The 24,404-nt window shown below is 41.6% G+C and overlaps 1 protein-coding gene across 5 annotated transcripts in view; it reads right to left on the reverse strand.

Moving 5' to 3' along the window:
* The window catches only part of grhl2b (grainyhead-like transcription factor 2b), a 40,409-nt gene extending 22,028 nt beyond the window's left edge, over positions 1-18,381 (reverse strand). For 2 of the 5 annotated variants that reach the window (XR_016093826.1, XM_088928564.1), the window contains exons 1-7: positions 11,728-11,962; positions 5,923-6,109; positions 5,007-5,080; positions 3,495-3,891; positions 2,863-2,918; positions 2,419-2,575; positions 1,502-1,613 (exon numbers count right to left, since the gene is read on the reverse strand). Coding sequence is in view for 3 of the 5 variants with exons in the window: in XM_088928564.1 (XP_088784690.1) it covers positions 1,502-1,613; positions 2,419-2,575; positions 2,863-2,918; positions 3,495-3,891; positions 5,007-5,080; positions 5,923-6,109; positions 11,728-11,747 (1,003 nt within the window). In the remaining 2 variants the exon portion in view is untranslated. Of the gene's footprint in view, positions 1-1,501; positions 1,614-2,418; positions 2,576-2,862; positions 2,919-3,494; positions 3,892-5,006; positions 5,081-5,922; positions 6,393-11,727; positions 11,963-17,973 lie in introns of those variants that run through there. The other 3 variants (XR_016093825.1, XM_088928562.1, XM_088928563.1) reach the window with 2 other exon arrangements.
* Positions 18,382-24,404: the final 6,023 nt, after the last annotated feature.

The raw sequence follows: 24,404 nt of genomic DNA on the forward strand, positions 1-24,404 counted from the left end.
TTTTTAACCCGATATCTCAACACAGCATTATTAAATCGATTGGGACCTTTTCCTTGCAAAAAGGATGTTCACATGCTGTGTTTTTGTATGAGAAATGTGCTTTCATATTACATCAAGTTTAGGGAACGATCACATTTTCAGCCAGATATTTGTTGACTGATGCACATTGTACCTGTTATGCAAACAAATGTGATGCTACACATTGTCACACCCAGGTGTTTAGTCTTACATCTTTTATTGTCGAAATTCAAAAGAACATGTTGCACTACAACTGAATCAGAGGAGACCTCTGCAGACCTCTTGAAGGGTACATGTTAAGATCCCTTTCATTTCTGAGTACTGACTGAGTTTAGCTAATTCATACATATTTATAATCTCTTCAGACACCAATGTGGTCTGTCACTAGGGCTTCTGAAGCCGCCAGCGGGACAGTTTTTAAAACTGTACTGAGCTGCCCATTCCCTGAGACTCTCACAACATGACTCCTCACATACTGAATTCCTGAATTCATTTCCCAGATGCCCATCTGTCAGGGAGAAATGCATCACTGAATTCTTCAAGGGAGGAGTGGGGGGGCACATTCCTAATTTTGTCTGTACAAGTCACACATTTTTGCCATTCAGAATCTCTTACACCACCTCTGCTTCACGGGCTGTTTATGCTGTAGCTTGTTTCAGATTTCAGTCAGGCCTCACACACACAAAACCTTAAATCTCACAAATAAGCAATTGTGGAACTGTCTGTGGTCCGTTCCTCAAACTGGTCACTCCGGGCATGATTCCTGTCTGACTGGCAAATGTCTCATACTTCAAAGAATATATGATATTTACATCCATCATACAAAACTCATTATCAGGTCTCTTAATATTGCATAATATCTATAATGACATACACTCTGCAATAGTGAAAAGGCGCAATTATTGAAAACATAATTTGTTTTATTTTTTCACCATCTGTGTAACAATGACCTGAAAACCTCATGTTCTCTCAATGAAAGGGGTTCCTCAGGCTGAACCGTGCACTGACTGAACACATAATGTACAACGCAGTATCGCTTAAAGAATCACACAGCACATTGGCACAGCAAGGTAGGAGAAAGGTATTAAAAGCCAAACAGATCTCCTCTGTGAACAACTAAAAAAATAGGATTATTTTAATTGTAATGAATGCAGTATAGGCCACATGTTATTTTAATAAAGCCACTTGGACAATCTCAAATACCTCACATCTAGCCTAGAGATATTAATCAGACGAGAGCTCTGTGAGGAAAAGGGCTGTCACTCTACTCAGAAGGCACAATCTACAGCAAAGATCTCTGTCCCGAGAGCACAAAGCTGTGCCTGCCAGCTTCTAGAAGTGTATGGCTACCCAATGTTACCCCTCACACAGGGAGTCCTGCAACTGCAAATACAGCCAGTGATCACCCTGTCTGACAGCCTCCTGTGAAAAGCACAGCAGGGCCTTCAGTGTCCAGAGGTAGCAAGAAAAGCCTGTGACCTACCGATATCAAGGACTCTCTGCTTGGCTGTATGCTGGCGCGAATGCCAGTACTTCCAGTACTTCAGCTGCTCGTCCCGGTTCTTGTCTTCACTGAACACCACCATGATGACGCTCTGTGGGAGTAAGAGAACATGGAGCTCATAGCGTTCCCATTCCCATTTCAGCTTTCAGTCGATGGCTCTTGTTTTACCAGTGACAAAAAGAGAACAATAAAAAGCCCCTCAGGGTAGGTGAAATAATTACAGATATGATGAGAAAGTGCTTCCAAAATGTTCCTGTCGTGGTTTATTTGTTGGTTGGCAGGTGCCTGAGGACTTGTTTTGTTCTGTACAGCTATTATTAAAACTGATGGGCAATTGGTTGCTTTTTTTACAGGTTTCTCCCCAAAGAAATATGAGGGGATCCCCTTTGTACAGCAGTTCCACTACACAGCATGACAGAAGGAGAAGTGAGAAATGACTTCGCTGGTTGAGTTAAAGGGAAGGTTTAGGTAGAACAGACAGACTGAACAAACACAAAGAGGAATGCAGCCAGAACACTGGGATAAACACCTGTATTCTTGCAAACAGCGCCATAGGATCTTCAGGAAACAGTTAAGCAGGAGGACTTTGGTTAAATGCCTCATCTGGAAGACATTCTGCACCAACAGCAATGTGTTCCCCATTGACAGATAGAGGCACTGGTTGGGACATTTAAGTCCAGGGAGAAGAGTGCCACCTACTGGTCCACCAACACCGCAACAGCTGCGATGTGGTTTCACCTTCACCATATTGACCAGGCACAGCTTCAATCACACTGACAGCTGATTCACCTCAAAGAACCGCTTTCCTGCATTCTAGTACCACACCTGCGCGTTCCCCATGATGCCATGCAGTACTTGAAACACCTCTGTGTCCCCCGATTCGAGAGAGGACGTACCCTGACTTTACTGATGGGATGTCGAAGGCATTTGTTGGCTCCTGTCTCACTCAACGTCACGGCGTAGAACTGTCCTTTGTTCAGATAGGTCATCGGCCCCTCCCCTTGCCTCTGCCGAAGAGACTTTGTCGCTTCTAACGTGTACTGGAAGGTATCTCTATGCCAGACAAAAAACAAGCACAACATCAAACAATGACTTTTTCCGTCTCCTGACTGGCCTGAACGTCTGATGTCATATCAACGATCAGTGCTGAACAACTGACCCTGCCTAGTTCTGAATGAATGTTCTATGCAGGGTACGATGAGGTTGACTGGGTTGGCTGCGGTGTGCGTTTGAATCAGTAGTACTTCTCCAGTACTGCGAGCCACATTGGTCAGACTGTTACATCCAAATGAAAAAGTGGTGCACCTGAACTTATGGAAAGTCCAGAAGGCTACACTTACACTCCCGGAGGATCATAGATGAATTCTTCAGCCCCCAAAGACGACGTGCGATATTTCTGTTAAAACAACGAGAACACAAGATACTGATTCTGTAGATGCGAAAAAAAATCATCTACAGAATCAAGCGCCTCCCAACTTCACAGCAAAGATGATGGTACCAGTCTAACAGAGTGATCGCTGAACGAGCCAAACAAGTCAAGCCATGAGAGGACTTTAATCAAACAACTTCATATCCTCCTCACAAAGTAGTGAGTACTGTACTGTAATTTTGGCACGTGACGGAATTATTGCAAATGAGCTCAAGATTCAGAAATATAGAAATTACGATATATAAATCATATTTCTGAAGTTAATCACAGTTTTCCCCTTCACAATTCTCTTATCTACCTACTCTGCTACAAGAAGGGCTTCTGTTATGGCATAAACTGACAGAGACCCAGTGTATTCGCTTATTAAGAACTTCAAATAATAGAATGAGGCAAATAAACTGCACATTGGAGCTGAATCACCCGTCCCAGAACTAGTGGAGAAAGGGCACATGGCAGACATTGTGGGAAAGCTCGGGCTTGGTTAGTCCTTGTGTCTCGCAGGGTGGCCTGTGCCTGGCACAGATCAGCGTGCTTCGGCCTCACCTCTTGCTCGTCCTTGTAGGAGTCCTCGTACGTGCTGTCGGGCGTGCTGCGCTGGTCGTCCTTCATGTAGGCCGAGTGGCTGACCGCGGGCACGTCGTAGGGGCTCTGCTCGTAGATGACGCGCGGCAGCTCCTCGCCTTCCGCCCGCGAGTAGTGCACTCCGGGGCCCATGAAGACGGGGGCGTAGACCTCGGCCTTCACCACCGTGACCGCCGGCACGCCCCCGCCGGCCGCGCCGCCCTCCGGGGGGGGCGCCGCGCCGTACGGGTCCCTCTTGGAGGGGGAGTCCAGGTGGTCCGCGTTCAGGGACAGGTTCACCGGCACCGACTTCAGCACCTGCACGCGGTTGTCCACGCCGTCGCTGTCCCCCTGCCCATCAGCCCCGCCCATACAGCTCCTGTCACACACGGCCATTACCAACAGGCTGGTTACTGGTCTGCCTGTCTGCTAGGCCTAAGCACATGACATTTCAGGCTTCGGGCAGCCAGCAGTGTTCACCTGAACAGCTTCAACATGAGGACGGTTACAAGCGAGAAGGAGGGCGTTTGAAGAATGGCGCCTTCAGAGGCTGCAGATAACACTCTGACAGGATAGAAATCGTGTTCAGGGTGATACCCTTGATTGTTACCGCTCTGAGGAACTCATAAATAGGAGGATCCCTTTTAATCACGCTGTAGCAGGCTAAAAACACTAAAAACTAACAATTCTACCCTGACAGTTCTTGAAAGAAGTACAAAAATGTGGAGCACATTTTTTTCAAGTATTGCCAGACAGACGAAGGACAAAGATAAGTCCCTTTCAAAGCAGGTACAGCTACTCCACATCCATAGCTCAAAGAGAGCAGCGCATTTCAGTGAATGTTATGCATCCATGTAATAAAGAAATGAAGGAATCGTTATGATTAAAATAACACCAGGGACTTAAAAGTGCTTTGAAATTCAGAAGATGAATTGATGTTTTTCACATCTATAGAATAAAGAAAGCATTTGCTCCAGTAAATACTTCCACATCTATCTGAAATACCATATGCAAAGGAGCTTTCCTTTTGAAATAGAGGAAGAAACCTTCTTTATAAACATGATAACTTTTTTTCCTTTTGTTTTGTTTTTTAGTTCTTCTTTAAATAACTGAAGTTCTCAAATAATTCTCAAGAAAACGTTTTCCAATTATAACAAGATCTATTCCATTAACCAGCAGTTAAACATTTTTCTGTTGACTCATTCAGGCAGGAAACATAGAACCATAAACTTCTCTGTGGCTGTTTTTCTTCCCTGTTATTCAATGCACTTTCAGCAAAGGGAAGCTGTAGTTCATTTCCTAACATGGTTCACAAATGACATTTCACAGACAATTTCTAAAAATCCATACAACCTGAATTTCAAAACTAAATACAACTATTTTTAACTTTAAGCAATTTATGGTATTAAAAAAGAAGAAAACACTTGAAAAATAAGACATTTTGATTTTCCGATTGCTGGTCTAATTATGTTGTGAAAACTGTAAAATACTGACCTCTTTTCATGCTCTTCTTGGATCTCGACGACGGGGACTTTGGCTACAGGCAATAATCTCTTTTCTTTAGGAACCTAAACAAATCACAGTTGAATTACTTTCTCAGAAATAAACATTTTGATGAGGTGTATCTCCCTCTGTCTATCTCCCCTAATGATTCTCTCTCACTCTATCTACACACTGACTTGAAAGGCAAAAACTGAACCACAAATGTCCATGTAGTTTATAGTACATTGATTACAGAATATTTTTACTTTTAATAATCTTCACTTTGCAGCCCAGTAAACTCAGTCTGTGTGACACTGCTTTCTGCTTTTTGGAAAATGCACATTAGCTGCTTTGCAACTCAGCTTCGTTTCCTTTGGAAAGAGTGTGTTGCCATCCTGGTGGGTTGATTAGAACCCAAGAACTTTAATTGCAATGACTGGAAGCTTTGGAGCAAGCAGACTGTGAGAGGAAGTGGAAAAGAGGAAGGGCAGTTTATTGGCTAATTGTGAATTAATTTCCTCAATTCATGCCTCAGTCACCTCAAAGCTTAGTGACATTGCTGATCAACAAACCAGGAGATTTACTGCCTAGAAAGCATTTGCTGTTTCAGTGCCTTATCAGGGATCTAGAGTGGCTCCCACTTGGACTGATAAGTTTCATCGTTTGTGCACCTTGTCACCATAAGAACAGCTGCAAACGAGAGGAGGCCCATCTGACCCGTTTGGTAGTTAGTAGAGAATTGATACAAGGATCTCATCCAGCTGTTTCATGGAGGAAACCAGGGTATCAGCTTCAACCACATGGCTGTGTAGCTTTTCCACTAAACCTGGCCACCCTTCGGGTGAAGAAGTGCCCCCTGTTCTCGGTTTCAGCTGCAGCATGCCATGACAACATTCAAGGACAAGCCTTGCATTGAGTTGACGCCCACCTTGTAGTAGTCGTACAGCAGGCCCAGAGCCGCCGCACTGTCCTCGTCCCCATTGATGCTCATCATGGCCTTGGTGGCGGCAGTGAGGGGGTTTTCGAGGTACGACTTCCATGCCTCATCCTCGCTGGTGTAGGCCCGTCTGGGGTGAAAGGAGTTGTCGTTTGGCACAACTACCACCAACCGCTTGCTGGGACACAAAGAAGGCCACTTAGTACACAGGCAAACCTCCTGAAACGTAAGGGGAGGAGTGCTAGACCAGGAATTTCTCTTTTCCACTACAGTATATTGTTTCTCCAAAGTAAACGTGCGTGTCTGTGGAACACCACACAACGTCTTTCTCAAAATGAATTTAAGTTTTTTTTCTATGTAGCTGTAGTTCATAGTGCATGACAAATTCTTTTTTCCAAGCTGTAATACAAGGTTCACTTATCACTTGTCTCAAAAGGTTCCTTCTCTTGAACAGCGACAAGACTGACGTCATGCTTCTCAGGACTTCTCATCAGGTTTTTAAAGCCAGTGCAGTCACCCTCTCCGTGGTTGGCAGTGTACCTGAATTTCAATCTAAAGTGAAGCGCTTGGGGGTGATATTTGACGTTGAACCCAAACGTGCAAAATACTGTAAAAACAACATTCTTCCATCTCTGGAATATCGCCAGACCACGTCCTATGCTGCCACTGACTGAATCTGGTCAACGCTTACATCTTCCTTCGAATTGATCATTCTAACGGTTTGCAGGGGTATCTAAACGCACCTTGAAAAAAACGCAGTATATCGAGAATTCAGGCAACAGAATCCTGACTAGGTGATCACAGGTGATCAAATTACTCCTGTCCTGGAGTCTTTGCACTGGCTTCCTATCCGGTTTTGTGTCAGCTTCCTCATGCTCGCCTATAAGGCTCTCAATGGCTTGACACCACCCTACCTGTCTGACTTACTATCTTCCTACTCCCCACCTCCTGGGTTTGTCTAATTCTGGTCTCCTGTCTGTCTCCCAAGCCTATCTACATACTACCAATGACAGGACCTTCTCCTGCTGCGTCCCAAAGCTCTGGAATTCTATCCCTAAGGATAACAGAGAGTCACCTTCCCTGAGCTCCTTCAAACCCAGACTCAAAACCTTCATCTTTCGAAGGGCTTTTATTTAATTGGTTTAATTGGCTTACATTTCTACTGCATTCCGAAACCGTCTTGTACTTTGTGTTAATTTTTCCTATCTTCTCTCCTTGTGTGCTTTATTTTGTAAAGTGCTTTGAGAAGCCACTTTTAAAAGTGCTTTATAAAATAAAGTCACTAAATAAAAAGTCTTCAATAACAATCTTACAGAGTCTCACACACCTTACAAGGTTGCATAATTTCGAAAAACTACTTTGAAGCCAAACTGTGTCAAAGAATTATAGCCCATTGTCTTGACACATAAACTCTTGGTTCTTTAAACAGCCATATGCACAACCAATTGACCGATTTATTTATTAGCAGACTTCATCTAAAGCAGAACCATGATCAGCATGTCCATTAAGGTGTAAGTCACAAAGACGTTAAAGTTTACAAGGTGCATTTGAGCAACTAAATGTTGGATAAATAGTAATCAAAGCATTATAATCCACACTAACATCTGACCAAATGGGATTTTTATTGTTCGCTTTAATGAAAGCCCATTGTTTTCTATTGTCTCGGCTCTTTGCAGCTCTGACATGTGCTTCGCTCTACCCACTATAAAGTATCAAAGAGAGAAGAATTCAGCTGAAATCCTGCTAAAGCTTCCCACTGCAGCCATTGTAACACTGATGTACACCTGTGTCAAACAAATAACACAGGACATTGATCTGGCTGGCTGGGGCAGGTGTGATATGGTTTCTTGCTACTTTATCCAGTAAATTGTTTGCCCTGTTTAACACTATGACATCCCCCTGTCTGTTCTCAAACAGATCCAATTCAAGCACTTCTTTCATTCTGCCAGGGCACTGTGCTCAGCATTTTGTTCATGTAGGAGAAAATAAAAATGCAATTTGTTATCCATTACTAATTTTTTTATTTTCAACTCTGTGTACATTATTATACCTTAGTATCATTTGAAATTTCAAACAGAAGCATATTTAACTTACATTTGCCAATCATTTACACCCCATTCTGAATGGAGAGAACGAGCAATTTGTTTTACAATGCGTATTTGCTCCTAAAAAAATCTGTGATCTTAAATAAGAATATTGTTGAAATCAGCAACAGAGTAAGACTGCAAAATGTGGTACAGTGATAAGATTTGAACAGTCCTATTTAATGCATTTCCATTCAATGGCAAATGAGGGTCACTCGCTTTTAAAAAAATAACTGCAAACCTATACTCTTACAATTTGTTCCCACTCATTCACTAAGACAAATTATGAAAACCTAGCAATTACCATTTGACATCCACAGAGTCCGTTTAGCAAATGTTAATTTCATTTTTAACAAACTTACAGTAGTTCATTAACTAGCACACTTGTTGTCTGTAAGCATTGTGAGAGAAGCACTGGGTTTTAAAGGAGAAGAAAGTAATTTTAATTGAATGACATCTGAAATAAAGCCATCAGTACACGTGAACCTCTTTGTATTTTCGATTCTTGTGAAGAATAATGGAGCAGTGATTCAGTTTCCCCTAAAGAACAATCGAATCAATATGTTAATCGCATGAGACCTCTGAGAGCCCATTACAAAATGCATGTCAGACTTCAGCACTCACAATAGTTCTGCCCATTGATCATGTGAAAGGTGAACCATCCTTTACCAATGGAGGGATTAAAGACTTTTCACAAAGTTCTCTGATTTAGAACCTCGTGTAGTAAAATCTGATGACGTGATGCTGATTTGAAAGCAGGGTCTCCCTTTTGCTTTTGACAATGGGCAAAGAGTTAGCAACTCTTCTGTTGAAGCAGAAACTGAGTAAGAGTACACTGTGAAACTCTACAGGGAATAGTCTCTATTTTTTGGCCTCCTTGTGTCCGCAGTCTCAGGTTACCTTATGTTCTGTAACCCTCACGTGCTTCACCGACCTTTTCTTTTCTTCCTTTAAGCTTTTTTCTGTATTGTCTAACCTGCATCATGACTGTACGTCATGTTTTCACCTCTCTTCTTTGTCTAAGAAAAGAAAAATTAACGTTACGCTCATTGTAGGGGCAGGGTGTAATGGCTTTAGTGTGTTTCCCTGCAGTCAGAAGATTCCAGGTGTTGCAGTGGGGAGGAGTAGTGGTTAATATTGGGGCTCTTCCCCGCCTGAGAGTCCTGCAGTCTACACCCAGGTTAGCACAGTATATTTGCCAGACTGCTCCCATAAACCCAACTGTCTACATGGGAACCAACAAATTTAAAATGAAAGAAGGAGGGGTAAGGGGCAGGTGCAACCTCTTTTAAGTTGCTGTGCATAAAATCACCAGCCTATAACATTTACAGTACACACACACACAAAACAATGTTTAAAAAAATGAATAGGTTAAAGATTAGCGCACCCGTCCGAATTTCAGAGCAAGAATATAACGAGCCGTGTGTGAATGAAAACACCGAAACCGAAAAGCAGTGGAAATATTCTGATTCTTTCTCGGCAACGGCTCTTCGTTTTCTCCCCGGAGCGGCGAAGCGGGGCCTGTCGTGTCGGCACCAGCTCATGTCGGTGCACCCCCTCTCCCTTCCCAGCTTCTCCGTGCCCACCCAACTCCACCCCGAGATGTCCGAGATAACGCTACCCTGCGGAGGGAGACCACATTTAGACCACATTTTAGAAGGGGCCCTAGGGGAGATCTCAGGATAACAAAGGACTGTCGTGTCTCGGCCCTTCCCAACATTCTCCTCTTTCACCATCGGAGGTTTTGTCTCCCTGCGCGCAGAGAGAGACGGGAGGAGGCGGCTCAGCCCCGCCTCGCGTTTTAGCGATTCTCCCAAGGATTAAAGACCAAACGACGGCGAGATTAAGAGAACACATGTAGCTAGGAGAAGCCCTGGCATTCTGCTTTGAAAAAGAGAGTTTTCTGTGTTTGGTAAATTTTTGCCGATAGATGCTTTGATGTCTGACGCAGAGATCCGTGTATCAGACCGGTACACACGGTATTTTATTTTATTTTTTAAAGCGTGCAACATTAGCTTTTTTTTTTAATACAAATAACTCATTTTGGGACTAAAAATCCACCAGTCTCTAGCATTGTTTTTTTTCGCAGTGCTAAATTGAATGTAGTCACGGATTTTATGTTTTGCTTTTTTTTTTTAGTCCGTGGGAATCCTCTATAAACACATTAGCTTTCAACTTTTAACGAAAATAAAAAACCGTGATGTCACAAGAACCTGGGTGCTAAAACTATCCCTGTCCTTCGAGACAGATTGAGACAAAATAGGTGTAGTCTCACCTATTTATAGGTGCGTCGAGGTTTATTTCAGGAATTAAGTGACCCACCCTGTTCTTTTATTCTGGAAAGTATTCACACAAAAACGGTCAGATGACACTGAGAAACCATATATTAATACATGGAACTGTTCACTTCAAGCAAAGTAAAAAATGTGTTCAGCCGTCTGACAACAATTACACTATCATAAAAACACATCCTAGTTCCTCTAACGTTTAAAATGAAATTAAGGAAATGTGATCAACCAAGTGAATTGGCAATTTTGCGAAGAAAGGGACACTTTACAGATTGATTTTTTTTAAACTTCGCATGCATTTAAAGTTGAAGCAATACGTAAATATTCACATGAAATAAATTGTGTGCATAAATTCCTCGGACTGTACTAATCTCAATAAAATTATTTTCAGCTCATAGTATATTTGTTTTAAATGGACGGAAACGGAATTAAATTCAGATGCATCATGGATCTACCCTTTCTGACCTAAGCTCCATATTAGGACGCGTTTTCCTAATATAAAAACAAGTATTTGAGCTTATTAAATTAATATATTCCGTCAACCAAAACCGAAAACAAAACAAAAAGACAAATTACTACGAAATACTGCACGGTAAAGACCTATTGACCCTTATCATAGTTAATGTGTAAAGAATGTAATAGGACTATTTTTGTATGGTTTCGATTAATGTCAATATTATTTTTCTTTTTAGTATTGAATTCTTTTAAATCACCCACCGAAACCTATGTGTGAAGTTAGTGCCTTATTTTTGTTAATCGCGCTGTAACCTATTTGCATGAATACAAACTTTCCAGAAAGAGCTTAGCTGACTGGCATAAGCGAAGCAGTTAAATGATTTGCATTGTGGATAAACGATTATGACTAATTTCTCTCTTCATGAAGGTTCGGTAAGATGAAAAATTATCAAACATTGACTTCTACATTTTTTCCCCCAAATCGTTATGGCATTAAAATGTGATAGAATAGTTATGGAAGATACGATCCGTTGAGAAGTTACGAAGTTATTTTTCATATTCGGACTTGAGACTCTCAGAACAAAGATCACGTTCAAAAAGCGTTCAAAAGTGACTAAAATTAATTTAGCCAAACTTGGGCAACTCCTTGATATCTAATGAAGCGAAGATGGCCGGTCTCTGGCTCCAGTTCAACGTAGCAATTACTTTTCCACTCACTGACCACCAAAACCCTTTGACATCCACTTCGTGAGGCCAAAGCATCAGAGCACACGTTTTGATCTGTCAAATTCCATAACAAACTAAAAAAAAAAAACTGGGAAGCAAATGGCACATAGAATGAATTAAAAATTCGATCAATCATGTAAAACGACAGATTAAGACATAACATAAAAAACGGTCGAAAAACTTGTCCCATAACAAGCCATGGTAAACCTCAAAGTAGATCCCAAACTAGTATGATCACTTACTTGTCCGTCTCCTGTGACATATTTGCTCCAACAAACTCCCCTTTTTTTCCCTCTCCTGTTCTTGCTTGTGAAACTGGACTTTCAAGTCTGTGCAGGTAGAGGTGTAAGAACGAACTGAGGAAGAGACGGCAGAACTCGAGCTACAGGTACTACTGCTTTTTTTTTTTTTACTCCACTTCTTTCTGAACTTGATCACCGGACAGGTACAGCGCGCACGCTGTACAGTGCTCCAGCCAGGTGCAATCAGTTTGAGTTTATTATCTTGTATCTCAATGTATCAGCACCAGTAATCTTCCCCTCACCCCCCCCAAAAAAAAAGTGAATTCCTATTCCAAAGTAAAAGATCTTTACCCTGCTTTGCAGATAGCTGCAGGTAAACTTTGTGAATTCTTTTACTGCGGAGTACCTCTGTGTTGTAGGAGGGACGAGCTAGCCGCTGATTGGCCCTAAGGCTTGTAGCAAACAGCGGTGATAGGCTCGGAGTGAACAGGTATGTCCCGCCTCTCACCTGAAGCGACAGACTGCCCATGCGACCCCCCAGATAAATGAACTACTTGTGCCCTCACACAATGAGCTGATTGACATAGCGCACACATTGCTGTCAGACCACAAGGAATGGTCACGAATAATACAAACTGTTGTTGTTTTCCGGTGCTGATTCGGTGTTCTGCACTAACAAGGCGCCTCCAGTGCAGAGATGGACCGGTACAGAGCGCAACAGTTGTTTTTACAGTACAGTTCAATAATGTACTGGAAATCAAGCGCACTGCTCCACACCCTTTCCCTTAACAGTTGGAATTAAGTCTGAACATGTAGGCGAAATGTATTAGTTTACTAAGGTGGTGTCGGGGAGTTCGTTTTCCTGAAAGACCATCACACGAAAAGCCAGTTATTTGAAATGTTCCTGCATAGTTGGAAATAATTGGAATTAATTTTGTTGATTTTCCTCTTTCCGAAAACGGTTTTCCTCTTTACAAAATGGGTTGACTCTCCTCTCTTTGCAAATCTTTTATTTTTAGAAGATTTGAATTCTAATAATATTCTAATAAAATTCTTAAATGAACGAATCAATTAAAACTCTAGTACAAAATGGTTCATTTTAAAATTACGACAATAATAATGATGACTATTATTATCATAAACAGTGAATCATTGCAAATCATGCTCACTTGGCTCTTGTCTTGAAATTGCTCATATCAGGTATCAAACAAACAGTTCTAGGACACCTTCACAAAGTACTGTTCACAAACACAATAGAAAATTGAGAGCCAGTAATCTAAGTTAAAGGCATCAAAAAAGTTAGAAATGGCAAATTTGAATTTTTAACCTATTAATTGTTTTTACATTTGACATTTATCCAAAACACAGGAGCCCTGTTAGGTTCAGCACAGTGGGAGGCTGCAGTGCACAGGGACAGAAAACTCATTCCCTTTTCCACAGGAATCCCTCCAGAGAAGGGCAACCAGATACATTCCTGGGAATCATTCAATGGAATGTCCTACACTGACTGCTAAAGGGCCTTGAACCCTGAGGACTTCAAAGGGACTTTATCCCAAGGATTCAAAATCCTCAAGGGCCTTGACAAAGTAAACTCAGTGGACATCTTCAGAATGAGCAGAGACGCACGGACCATAGAGCGCCAGTGGAGACTAAGGGGAGTGCAGTTAAAGTTCAGAATGGGAGGCATGTCTTTGCACAAAGGCTTGCGGGAGTGTGGAACAAGCCTTCCACCCCTGCTGTGTAAACCAATTACGTCTTTCAAGAAATGGCTCAAAATGGCAAATAATCTACATCTATCCATTTTCTAACACCTTTATCCAGTTCGGGGTCACAGAGCTGGAGCCTATCCCAGCAGGCGATGGGTGTTAGGTGGGGCACATCCCGGATGGGACGCTACGGCAGACAGACACAGATAGACAATCACGGCAGGGCCAGTTTTCCCAGAAGCCAATGAACCTACAAGTATGTTCTTGGACTGTGGGAGGAAACCAGAGCACCTGGCAGCAACCCAGCATGGGGAACGTGTGGAGAACAGACAAACTCCGGACCTGAACCCGGGTGCCAGCACTGTGAGGCAGCAACACTGACCACTGTGCCACTGTCCTGCCCTGCTCTAGTTTGTGACCTTCCTGACAGTCTTATGACACGAAGTCTCAACGACTCTGTCATGCACACTCCGTGATCTTGCTAGGGGAATGAATGAGGCTGTATAACTCACTCACTGCAGCTCTTCCGGGTCCTTAACCTGCACTGAGCAGAGACAGGGAGGGGGGACTTTAGTGTCCAATGCTATGTGATCAAGCCCATTCAAAAACTCTATCACATTACACCCTACACGTTTAAAAATACAACTGGGATATACTTAAGAGTATGATCAAACCTTTTTAGGGATTACTGATACAGAGTTTTGTTTTGGTCAAACAAAAGAAAAAAACAAAGCTGAAAGGAAGGCCAGGGGAGACTTGAACATTCCCCAGGAGAAATGGAAGGATGCCACTCCAGTAGAAAACCCTGTTCCCCGTGAGAATATTAAGGGTACTCTAGTGGGCATGAAAGCACATGAAAAGCAAAGCACACAAACAGGCTGGGCAGCTTTCAGACACAGCACACCGATAAAGAGAAGCCCGTCCTCTCAGAGCTCAGGAATTTCCAGGAGAGCTGTCAGTGGCTTTGTGTCGCTGAGCTCTGAGTAACACACTGATAGCCGAGAAGAGGCTGCCAGTTCTGCTGATGCCAGTGAGAAAATCCACAGCAACTTTGTGGCTTAGGTTGTGTGCTGGCGGTTCCTCACATATATCTGACCACTAAGGTTAATAAAATTCACAGATTTATTTACTTATTTCGTTTTATAAGCACAACTCCAGATAGCAACATTCCTGCTGGACTTCTGTGCACGGTTTTCACTCTGACCTTTGCCCTTACTTCAGGACTAAAATGGATAATACCAGGTGAGAACAAACACTATCGTTCCTCAGCTGGCACAGAGTATAAATGAACAATGAAAAATCACACCAAAGAATATTCTCTTTTTGTTGAAAACATGCACTTTCATTATTCATACAAATGATATCTTGTTACCAAATAACATGAAACAAAGAAATGACTGACAGTCCTAACTATATTTCTCCTTTAAAGGAATGTTCTTTTATTAAAAGGAAAATCAGACACATATCTGTCAGAAATATTAGCTAGTTGGTGGTAAGAGAACAATAAGAAAAAGCTTGAAGGCAAAGGCATTTTGGAACAGCAGTACATACAGTACTTTCAAAACTATGGCAATTTAAGCAACACAATGGTTGTTTGTATTTACTTAAAAGTATACAGGCCTATATTTCTTATATTCTTTGCTTTTATTTTTAATTTCTACTTTAACTCGACTTTTTAATTTAAAATCAACAGCCACGTATTGTGATTCTTAAACAAATGACAGGCCTTTATGTATCTATGGTCAGAGAGAGCGAATTCACTTAACAAAAAGCACCAAACCTTGAAAATCAACTACTGTATGACATGTCCATGTTTGGTCACAACAGTGTGCGAGTCACCTGTGAGTATTTAGCAAATACAAGCTGTAGGGGTGTAAACTCGAGAGGCGGGCTCTGATCGCCACAGGTGGGGACTGTTTAAAAGGATTTTTTCTTTAAAAGGATTTTTTAAAGAGCAGGTCTCCCATCTCATAAAGCAACAGTCCATGGAGTTCCTCAAAGGGACAGGACTACACAGACAAACTGTGGGTGGGGTTGGGTTGGCCATTGAAAAAAAACCTCCTCCATTTCTTACAAATTCTGTCATGTCAAAGTATCTGTCCCTGCATGAGGGGAGATATACACTGACAGTCTGAGAGCCGTCTTCTGTCCTACTGGCCCAGACTTACACCAAAGACCAGCAGTGCACTGAGCTCACCAAGCAGTCTGTCAACGAGACTGTGTTCCTCAAATCCAACAAGGAACAGTCTCCTAACACCTGTGTCGTTGGCTGTGGCTTTGGTCAATCTCATCAAGCATTCCTAACTGCATAAAAATGAAATTACAGTATATATTTTTTAAACTAAATATTCACAATCACTGTTCTTGCACATAAATATCTAAGAGACAACAACATTTGTATTATGGTTTATATAAATTTTCAAATATTCATTTTATATAAATATTGCTAGTTCATTTCTTTATTTTTTTCTGTCATTTTCTTCTGACACAATGTCACAGGAACTATGTACATGTATATGTGATTCTAATATGTGTTAACAGATTTAAATATTGTTGAGTCTCAACAATATTGAGGGTTCATTATTGAACCTCATTATTGAGGGTTTGGATTAACTAAATTAAATTGCCTTTCAATAAATATAGTTAAGTATAACACATTTCTGTCATACTGTTCTAAGGAACAAGTAATAGGTTTATGCCATGTTGAAAAGAGAAGAAAGAAAACATTTCGGCTGTGGAGCCTTCTTCGGGTGGGGAAGGCTGTCCTTATTTATACTGTCCTAATGCAATCCATGGTACAACACCCAGATTAGTTCATAAAGCTTAGCTGTTCTCACCACATTAACCAAAACTAGGGAAAATCCACAATTAAAGAGAAATCCTGAGGTATTAAAACAAGCATTCAACATACTGAGCTGTGGATATTAAAAATGTTTTTTGTTTTTAAATGCTCCACTATACCAACTAACCCCTTTGGTTCTTAAAGTACATTCATTAAAATGAGATGACATTACGCTGCTCATTGCTGGCTTCATGTAGCCTAATCTCGTCTGATCTCAGAAGCTAAACAGGGCTGGGCCAGGTCAGTACTGGGATGGGAGGGGTTGCTGCTGCAAGTGATGTTTTTGACAATGTTCCCCCTGGAACAGAATTTCCAAAGCAAATAATAGAGTGTCACAGGGTCACAGGGTCACAGTGCTGCAGGAGGTGTATTCCTTCAGAACCAAAATCCTGACTGCTTGGTCAGTTAACATCCCATTAGCACTTTACAGACAGGTTGGGGTGTTAACACTGGAGTCTTGGCTCAATTCCACTTCAGGGCTTGTACAACCTGCCCTTCATCCAACTGGTGAACCCATTTTTATTTGCATTTCTGTAAATGAACTGCAGTTTAGTGGGGCTGCACTTCAATGGTGCAAGAAAGGGATGAGAAAGTGCTATATATGAATGCAAGGAATGATGATGATGATGGTGCAGAGAGTGATAATGGAGATGGTGGTGTTGCTAATGAATATTATTATTATAATATACCACTAGTTTCTAGATGTGGTACAGATGTTGTTGTTTGCCAAGAACAAACAACAGTGACAATTTTGAATAAATAATGTGCATCCGTAAAATGAGCATGACTCCCAGAGACATTTGTATTCCTTATTATTCTTTGTCTAGTTACAGATACAGTATCATCCACATAGTCTTGTCAAGGGTCAAAGGGTCATACAACACAGGCCTTGAGGTGGGACTACACCTTGAATAGGACACCAGTTCATCACAGGACACACACACACACACACACACACACACACACACACACACACACTGGACAGGACACATCACAAGACGTTGGGGAGAGGAATTGAAAATCCACACAAATATGGGGAAATCAAATCAACTTCACTCAGAAGGTACCCCAGTCTGGAACTGAGCCCAGGACAACCAGAGGCCACATTTTCCAAGTTACCACAAAGCTTATGCTAATATTATTGATATTTTCACAATTGGTGGCAATTAAACATTGGGTTACCATATCAATTATTGTGATTTAGTATTTTTGTGACATAGATTCAGGCCCTTGTGTATGATTATTAAGGAGATATACCAAAGCATCCAAACAATACTAGATTCCGAAATCTCTTCTAAAGAGTCTACAGGCATTCTGCAGAATTTAGCCAAGGTTGGGCAGCACCAAATCATCGTGTCATGCACTATTACATTGTTTCATGCACTAAATGGATGTGTTATGTATTAAATCATTGTGTCATGCACCAAATCATCGTGTCATTCACTACCTCATCACCAATCATGTGTTAAAGTAGCTGCGTGTTGATGTCAACTTCCTCTTCACTAAATTGCAAAGAAAAGCAATATTATTCAAGGTTAAGACATACATCTAAACCCCATGTTTAGTAATTGTTTGAGCCCACTGACATATGAAAAAAATATTTTCAACAATCATAAATATTTTTCCTTGCCTTGCAAAAACCCACAAGCAATGCATGATAAATTAAAGAAACAAAACACTGTCTGAAATCAACTTTACCTTTCTGAGAAGGATTTGTGATCAAGCATCCAGACTTGTCAACTGGAAAATATTGCAGGTTTAGAAAAAATGCAGGCATTATCATGAACTCGACAGGATGCAAAAGACTGCACACTTACGAACAAAGATCCGACAGGAAAGAACACCCCTATAATAACCTGGTATTCAAAAGTCCAAACACTGTTGTCTGAGGTCAAGTTTCTTGTCGTGTTAATATATGTAAAATCTTTCGCCAAACATTAATTTAGTGCCTTTTTTTCTATAAACATATTATTATAATGATTATTATTTTGTTGCTCTAATTTGTACAGATGAGCACTCATGCATTTCAGACTTTCGTTAAAGTAGTAGTTAACTAAATAGGTGGGGATCTCTAGCAGGCGGATACAAGGGTATTCCTTTTATCCCGCACGGATGGATTACGGCTCATGAAAACCACAGCGCAGGCTGCTGTTGTGTAAGTGCTTCGCTCACAATGCTCCTCTCTTTGCGAAAGCCTGCCGAGCTGGTTTCGAGCCGGAGAGCAGGTCTGGGCAAGACCAGGAGCAGGAAGTGCCAGTTTCAGCTCTGCCACATGAGATCAGACTGCTTTTTTCCTTCTTTTTATTATTGTCGCTGTTATTACTGTTCCCCGGTCATGGGAACAACACACAAAAACACCATTATCAACACATCAGCCTTTTGTTATTCAAATTCAGCGAGAGGCTTTCTCTGCCCCACTCTCATATTTCACCCCTCTCTTTCCAGATACACATCCGAAGTCGTGGGTGGAACAACCTTGTGTGTGAAACCCTCGTCGCACCTCGAATATGTCATGTTTATGGGTCCCTCTGTAATCTGAGGGATTACGAAACAATAACAGAAAGAAAACAAAGTAACTTTGGCTCATTTGCACATGCCGTATTTAGCAATACATTCATCCATTTTCTTATTTCTTCCAATTCAGGATGCCGGGGAAGCTGGAGCCTATCCCAGCAAGCGCTGGGCAAAAGGCAGTGCACACCCTGGACAGGACAACAGTCAACTCAGGGCAGACACAGACACAAACTCACACAGGGCACATCACGCCAGGGCCAATTTTCCCTGGAGCTAGTTAACCTACTAGTACTGTTTCTGAACTGAGAGAAATCCAGAGCGCCCAGAGGAAATGCATGCAAACACAGGATTAGCATGCAAACTCCATGCAGACAGCACTCCAGGACCAGAATTGAACCCAGGGCCCCAGCTCTGCAAGAAGATAATGCTAACCACTGCCTCACTGTGCCGCCCAGCTGTTATTATAGCCAACTCTAAATCAAGAACACCAAAGTCAAAATGACCTGCTCATCTGCTTCATGCTTTATGAAACACTGAAAAATACTTCATTTTTTGGTACACCCTTCTGCAGCCAAAACTGGAAAATCAAGTCACATCAATCTACTGTTTATACAAGTTAAAAGAAAATATTGATATCAGAGATAATCATGTCAGCAGCCAAAACACACTTCCAAGTCCAGGGTGTGAGTATGGTATACATTATTACAGGGTGGGAACCTGAGAACACGAATCAGAATGGGGGAACATGGACTAGTCACACGCACACAAGATGTAGAAAAACCTCTGTCCTTCCCCTTAAGTTCCAGGTGTTAATGTCCCTGATATCTCACCACTATCCCAGACAGGATCCCATCGATCCCATCATGCACTCGCTCAGTGCCCCATCACCACCTGATGAGGGCGCTACAATAGTAAACAGACAAGTGTGGTCCAACAGGTTTTGGAGCATCAGACAGCAGTACTATTAGTTCTGCCGTTTCAGTGACGGAAAGATTGAATAGGACAGATGGGGGAGCAGCCCATCACAGTAAGAGTATGGGCCCTTGTGTCACTCTTACTCCAGCTGGGCCCCCAAACTTTTGTTTAAAAAGCCCAGAAAGAAAGAGGATCGACAGAGAGAGATTCGTGCATCAGGAAACGTACAAACCCTCGATAAATTCAAGGAAGAAAAAAAACATTATGGGAAAAGGTGAAAGGCAGCCTGCATGCCTAAGATTTCATGGGAAAAAGTGCGTGTTTGGGCTTGGCTCAGAAAGGGCTTCATTTACCTGTTTGGCAGGTAACAATTAGAGCAGTTGAAGCTGCTGTCTGGCTGGAATGCAGCCGGTGGAGGCCCATGGTGGTGTATCTGGTTTACCTGCTAGGCAGGTGAGGGCTGAGCGGCAGCTGGGAGAGGTATGCACACACATCGCATTCCACCCGCCTCTTAAAGGCAAAGGCCCCGCTACCTCGGGAGCTGCCGGTAGACATTACCGCTGCGATTCTCCGCACGGACAGTTGCCTTCAAGTGCAGAGACGGTCACCCGTCTTCTTTCCTGATTTTCCGTTGCGTGGGAGTTTGCACTGGAAGCGAGCAACCCTCTCTCTCCAGCTGATAAAAATACACTATTTTTAATTCAGGCACACCCGAAGAAGGGCTCAACAGCCAAAACGCTGTGTTTCCTCTTTCTCCTTTTGAAGCCAATCTCATGCTGACGAAGCTCCCCTTTCGAACATTTCGAATGAAATCCGCCTCGACTTCCTTTATGTTTTTTTTTTTGTGTGGTTATTTTCGTCAAGAGATTAGAAATATACTTTACCAACTTTGAAGAGTAAGAGTTATTTTTAAAGATGTTATGGAGGCTGTAGGGGTCGCTGCGCTGCACTCGGCCCTGCTGTGTTCCTCTGTCTCGATCAGTGAGCTGAGTCCGCGGCGACTTTCTTTTTCTTTTTCTTTTTGCTGGAGCGCACCGGCCAATTATTGATTTCGAAGTGAAATCCGGTCGTGCTCTGCAAGCCTAGTACTGGGGAATCGGGTTTTTGTCTGCTCTGGGTACCGGCATGCTTCCTGGGGCGGCCAATTCCATGTTATTTTAGTGAAGACATATCAACGGGGACAGGAGACTTTGGGCCCTACATTAGTGTATATCAATTTTGAACCTGAATAAAATGCAATACTCCCCCCCTCACCCCAAATCGCTACACAAAACCAGTTAGTGTTTTGGCCACTAACCGAAGAAGAGTGAAGTAGTCCGGGTTTATTCAAGACAGTGTATCTCAACCGATCTGCCTTTTAAGTCGTTAGAAGAAGGACATGACGCTAAATTTGGAAGTCTCATATGAGGAAAAATAAGAAAAATGATAAACTATTGTTTATATGCACATTATTTCGGCTCCAGCGTCCCCCGAGACCCTGTACCAGATAAAGCTATTTAGAAGATGGGTGATTGGGTTTGTGGCGCAACTGAGCTGGCGTGTTCTTGGGTGGGTACGCGCGAGACAGAGGCCACGCTCGGAGACTGTTCGCGTGAAAATCATGTCTGATACGAGTTAAATATTTCAAATATGACGAATATATAAAACCAAAACAGAGACCCCCACTGAGAGCAACTGACCTAGATGTCCCTCTTTGTCTCGCTGTTACAGGTTCCTGACAGGAAAGCATTGTACGAAGTCTCGTTCATAATATCGATAATACCGTGCTAGTGCCCGTGACATGTGAGCGCATGTGGAATGGGGCTGGGCTGAGAGTGTTTTAAACGTTAGTTATTTCACCAATGCCACTGGAATAGATCTTAGTGCTATTTGTTCTAATGGAGAAATATTGTTTTAATTATGTTAACTTGCACGGACTACTGTTTTATGGCACGATTCGAGTGATAACTAAATATTTCAAGTATTCATGAAAAACGCTATTAGATTCCATGTCCCGAGTCAAGTCGATGTGAAAGATGAGCAGCAGCTGAATGGATGGATCTTGATGGTCTTTGATTAGCCTTGTCTTTACAATAACAAAAGGAAGTTGTATTGAATTCTCCTATAGAGTAGTCGCCACCTGCGAGATCTCCTTTCAGAGCCCCTAAGGCTGAGCAGCTTTTCACAGGTAATTAAAACCCCTTTTTCTTTACCTATATGTCTCTGTTACTGCAAGGGTTGACAATGGATTTGCAGGAATGTATACTGTATATATACAGTAACCCCCCCCCCCCCCCCCAAGGAAGAGGGCCAGCAAAGTCAAAGCTCCTACTTGTACTGTACAGTCAAGCAAGCTGTATTTATGTTCAGTTTGTTTATTGTTTTTTTAGGGAAAAGAAAGAATATCACACGGTACCGTAGACAATAATGAACAAATGTGAACCATCATCATGGCACGAAAGACTTGGTACCTACACAAACTGTGTAAATCCAACAATGATATAAAAAACCAGGAAAAAGAGAAAAGAGAAAAGGAAGGTTAAAAAAAGGGTAGTGGAAGGACAGAAGAGCGAAGCCAGAGTCTTCAAGGTCTTTCACATGTCCGGGTCGAGCCGCCAGTTCTTAAAGACGTTTAAAAAGGGCCACCAGGCAGAATTCAATCTTGCAGTTGAGCCACAGAGGGAAAACCTAGTTTTTTCAAGGTGGGGAAAGCACATCCCTTAGCCAGTGAGTGAAGGTGGATGCAACCGGTTGTTTCCCATGGAGCAAAAGAGGGCAGGGTGCCTAACTGAGCAGTTTTTGTGATCACTAGATTACCATGTATGAGAAGCACCATATAATTACATTTGGGAAATTGCCCCCCCAAAAAAATTTTATGTGTAAGTCATTCTGCTGTGAATAGACATGATCATATTAGAACAAAAACATGCTTTCTGCTCACATCGCTGATTTCAAGTGAGTGTGAGTATTCAGTTTGAGCAACTTTCACAGAGCAAAAATCAGTATTTGATTGTGGAACTCTTTGAGGCGATCACTGGATGAAGTCCGCGCACCACTGGACTCATCAACCTCTTAAAACACTGAACGTCTAACATCTTTGCACTGCAGTGCACCGTGTATAATAGTTAATATACAGTTTTAGTTTGTATCTCTTTAAAAATCTGACTAGGAATCTTAAATGATAGCAAAGTCTTTTAAATATGTAGTCAATTTCAAATTTTAGAATGAGCTGCTAAAAGACTGGTTTTTCCAGTCACAACTGTTAGACAACTGGATTACTTTTAGCGAAAGTACTCAAGAGTTTTTTAACATGTTAAAGGAAGATTTCCAACTTTAAAGGCAATGAGCATCGGTTAGGTAATGCTACAAGAGAACGTACTGGTATATATATATTAATATAATATTAGTATAAAATATTGGAGACACACAGGCATACAAACATGTATCTTTCCTTAGAATGAATATATGTAATACTGAGTATGTTTCTCACTGTATTCCATTGCCATTTGAACAAATGATTATGATGTTGTATGACAGAAAATATATATCCATTAATTTAAAACAAAACACTCTAATACAGAGAGTGCCTTGAAGAAGTGAACACTTTCCAGTGATATCCCATTATATTGAATGACAAATGTCCCATGCACAAGTAAATGTTTTTATTCAAAACCTGAATCCTCAAATGAAATACTCCCACACATGTAAGAAAGTTCAATATCAGCAAAAACAGCAAAGCAGATCACATAGTTCCAAAACCACAACATTGTCTACAGCTTGCGTACATTTCAAAGTTTATTTTGGCTCCATGTGTCATAGAACAATTAGAAACTGGTGAACCAGTATGCTTCTAGCATTCAGCTCATTTTACTATTTTAATTAAACATATTAGTGCTAACAAATTGATCAATGAAATCATTCTTTTCATGATCACAAGTCGGATGGCTGTTTTTGTTAATGCTTCTGGGTGAGAGCCCTTTACAATGACAGAAGCATTCACAGCTCTAAGTTTGCAGAGGTAATTATGTGTGTCTATCCTGAGATAAAATACCCCTTAACAAAGTACCACAAGAACCGTCTTTCTTTCTTATGAGGTTAACAGAGGAGAAACACAATACCTTCTGTAGTTGGAAAGGGTTTCTCACAATGATAACATTTCATTGATATGAAAGCGCACAACGCAAACCTTTTAGAAATTCAGCATACAGTACTATTCATTCTTTTGGGTTTTCAAGAAGGACATTTAAAGCAGTCAGACTTTCTCTTTAATTGTAAATCCTGGTTCTCATCCATAATCCAACAGATGCTTTTTAGTGACATTGAAATATCCATCTGTGCTTGCTTTCGAAAAGGATTCTGAATAATAACTCAAAGTCCAATATAAGCGAGAAGCAAACAAGGGTATTTGTCTATTTCCATAAAATTGCAACAAATGTGCATCCTTCTTGACTCTACAGAACACATCTTTCTCCATTGCGGGTCTGGCACATAAACGTATGCACATTCATCTTCAAACTAACTTCTCTGTGCCTCTATACTTACAGTACATTGGTGACTTCGGCAAACAGAACTCAAGTACTCTCAGTAAATATTCAGATTTAATTGTTTGTGATGATTGTTCTGTATACAGGAAAAGAGGAAATCCAGAAAAATTATATTAATCAAATGAAAAATCCACTATGCCCCTCTCAAGTCAACCTAAGAAACAGTGTGCATCCCAC

The sequence above is a fragment of the Atractosteus spatula genome, chromosome 12, assembly GCF_055471065.1.
Source record: "Atractosteus spatula isolate fAtrSpa1 chromosome 12, fAtrSpa1.hap1, whole genome shotgun sequence".
NCBI lineage: Eukaryota > Metazoa > Chordata > Actinopteri > Semionotiformes > Lepisosteidae > Atractosteus > Atractosteus spatula.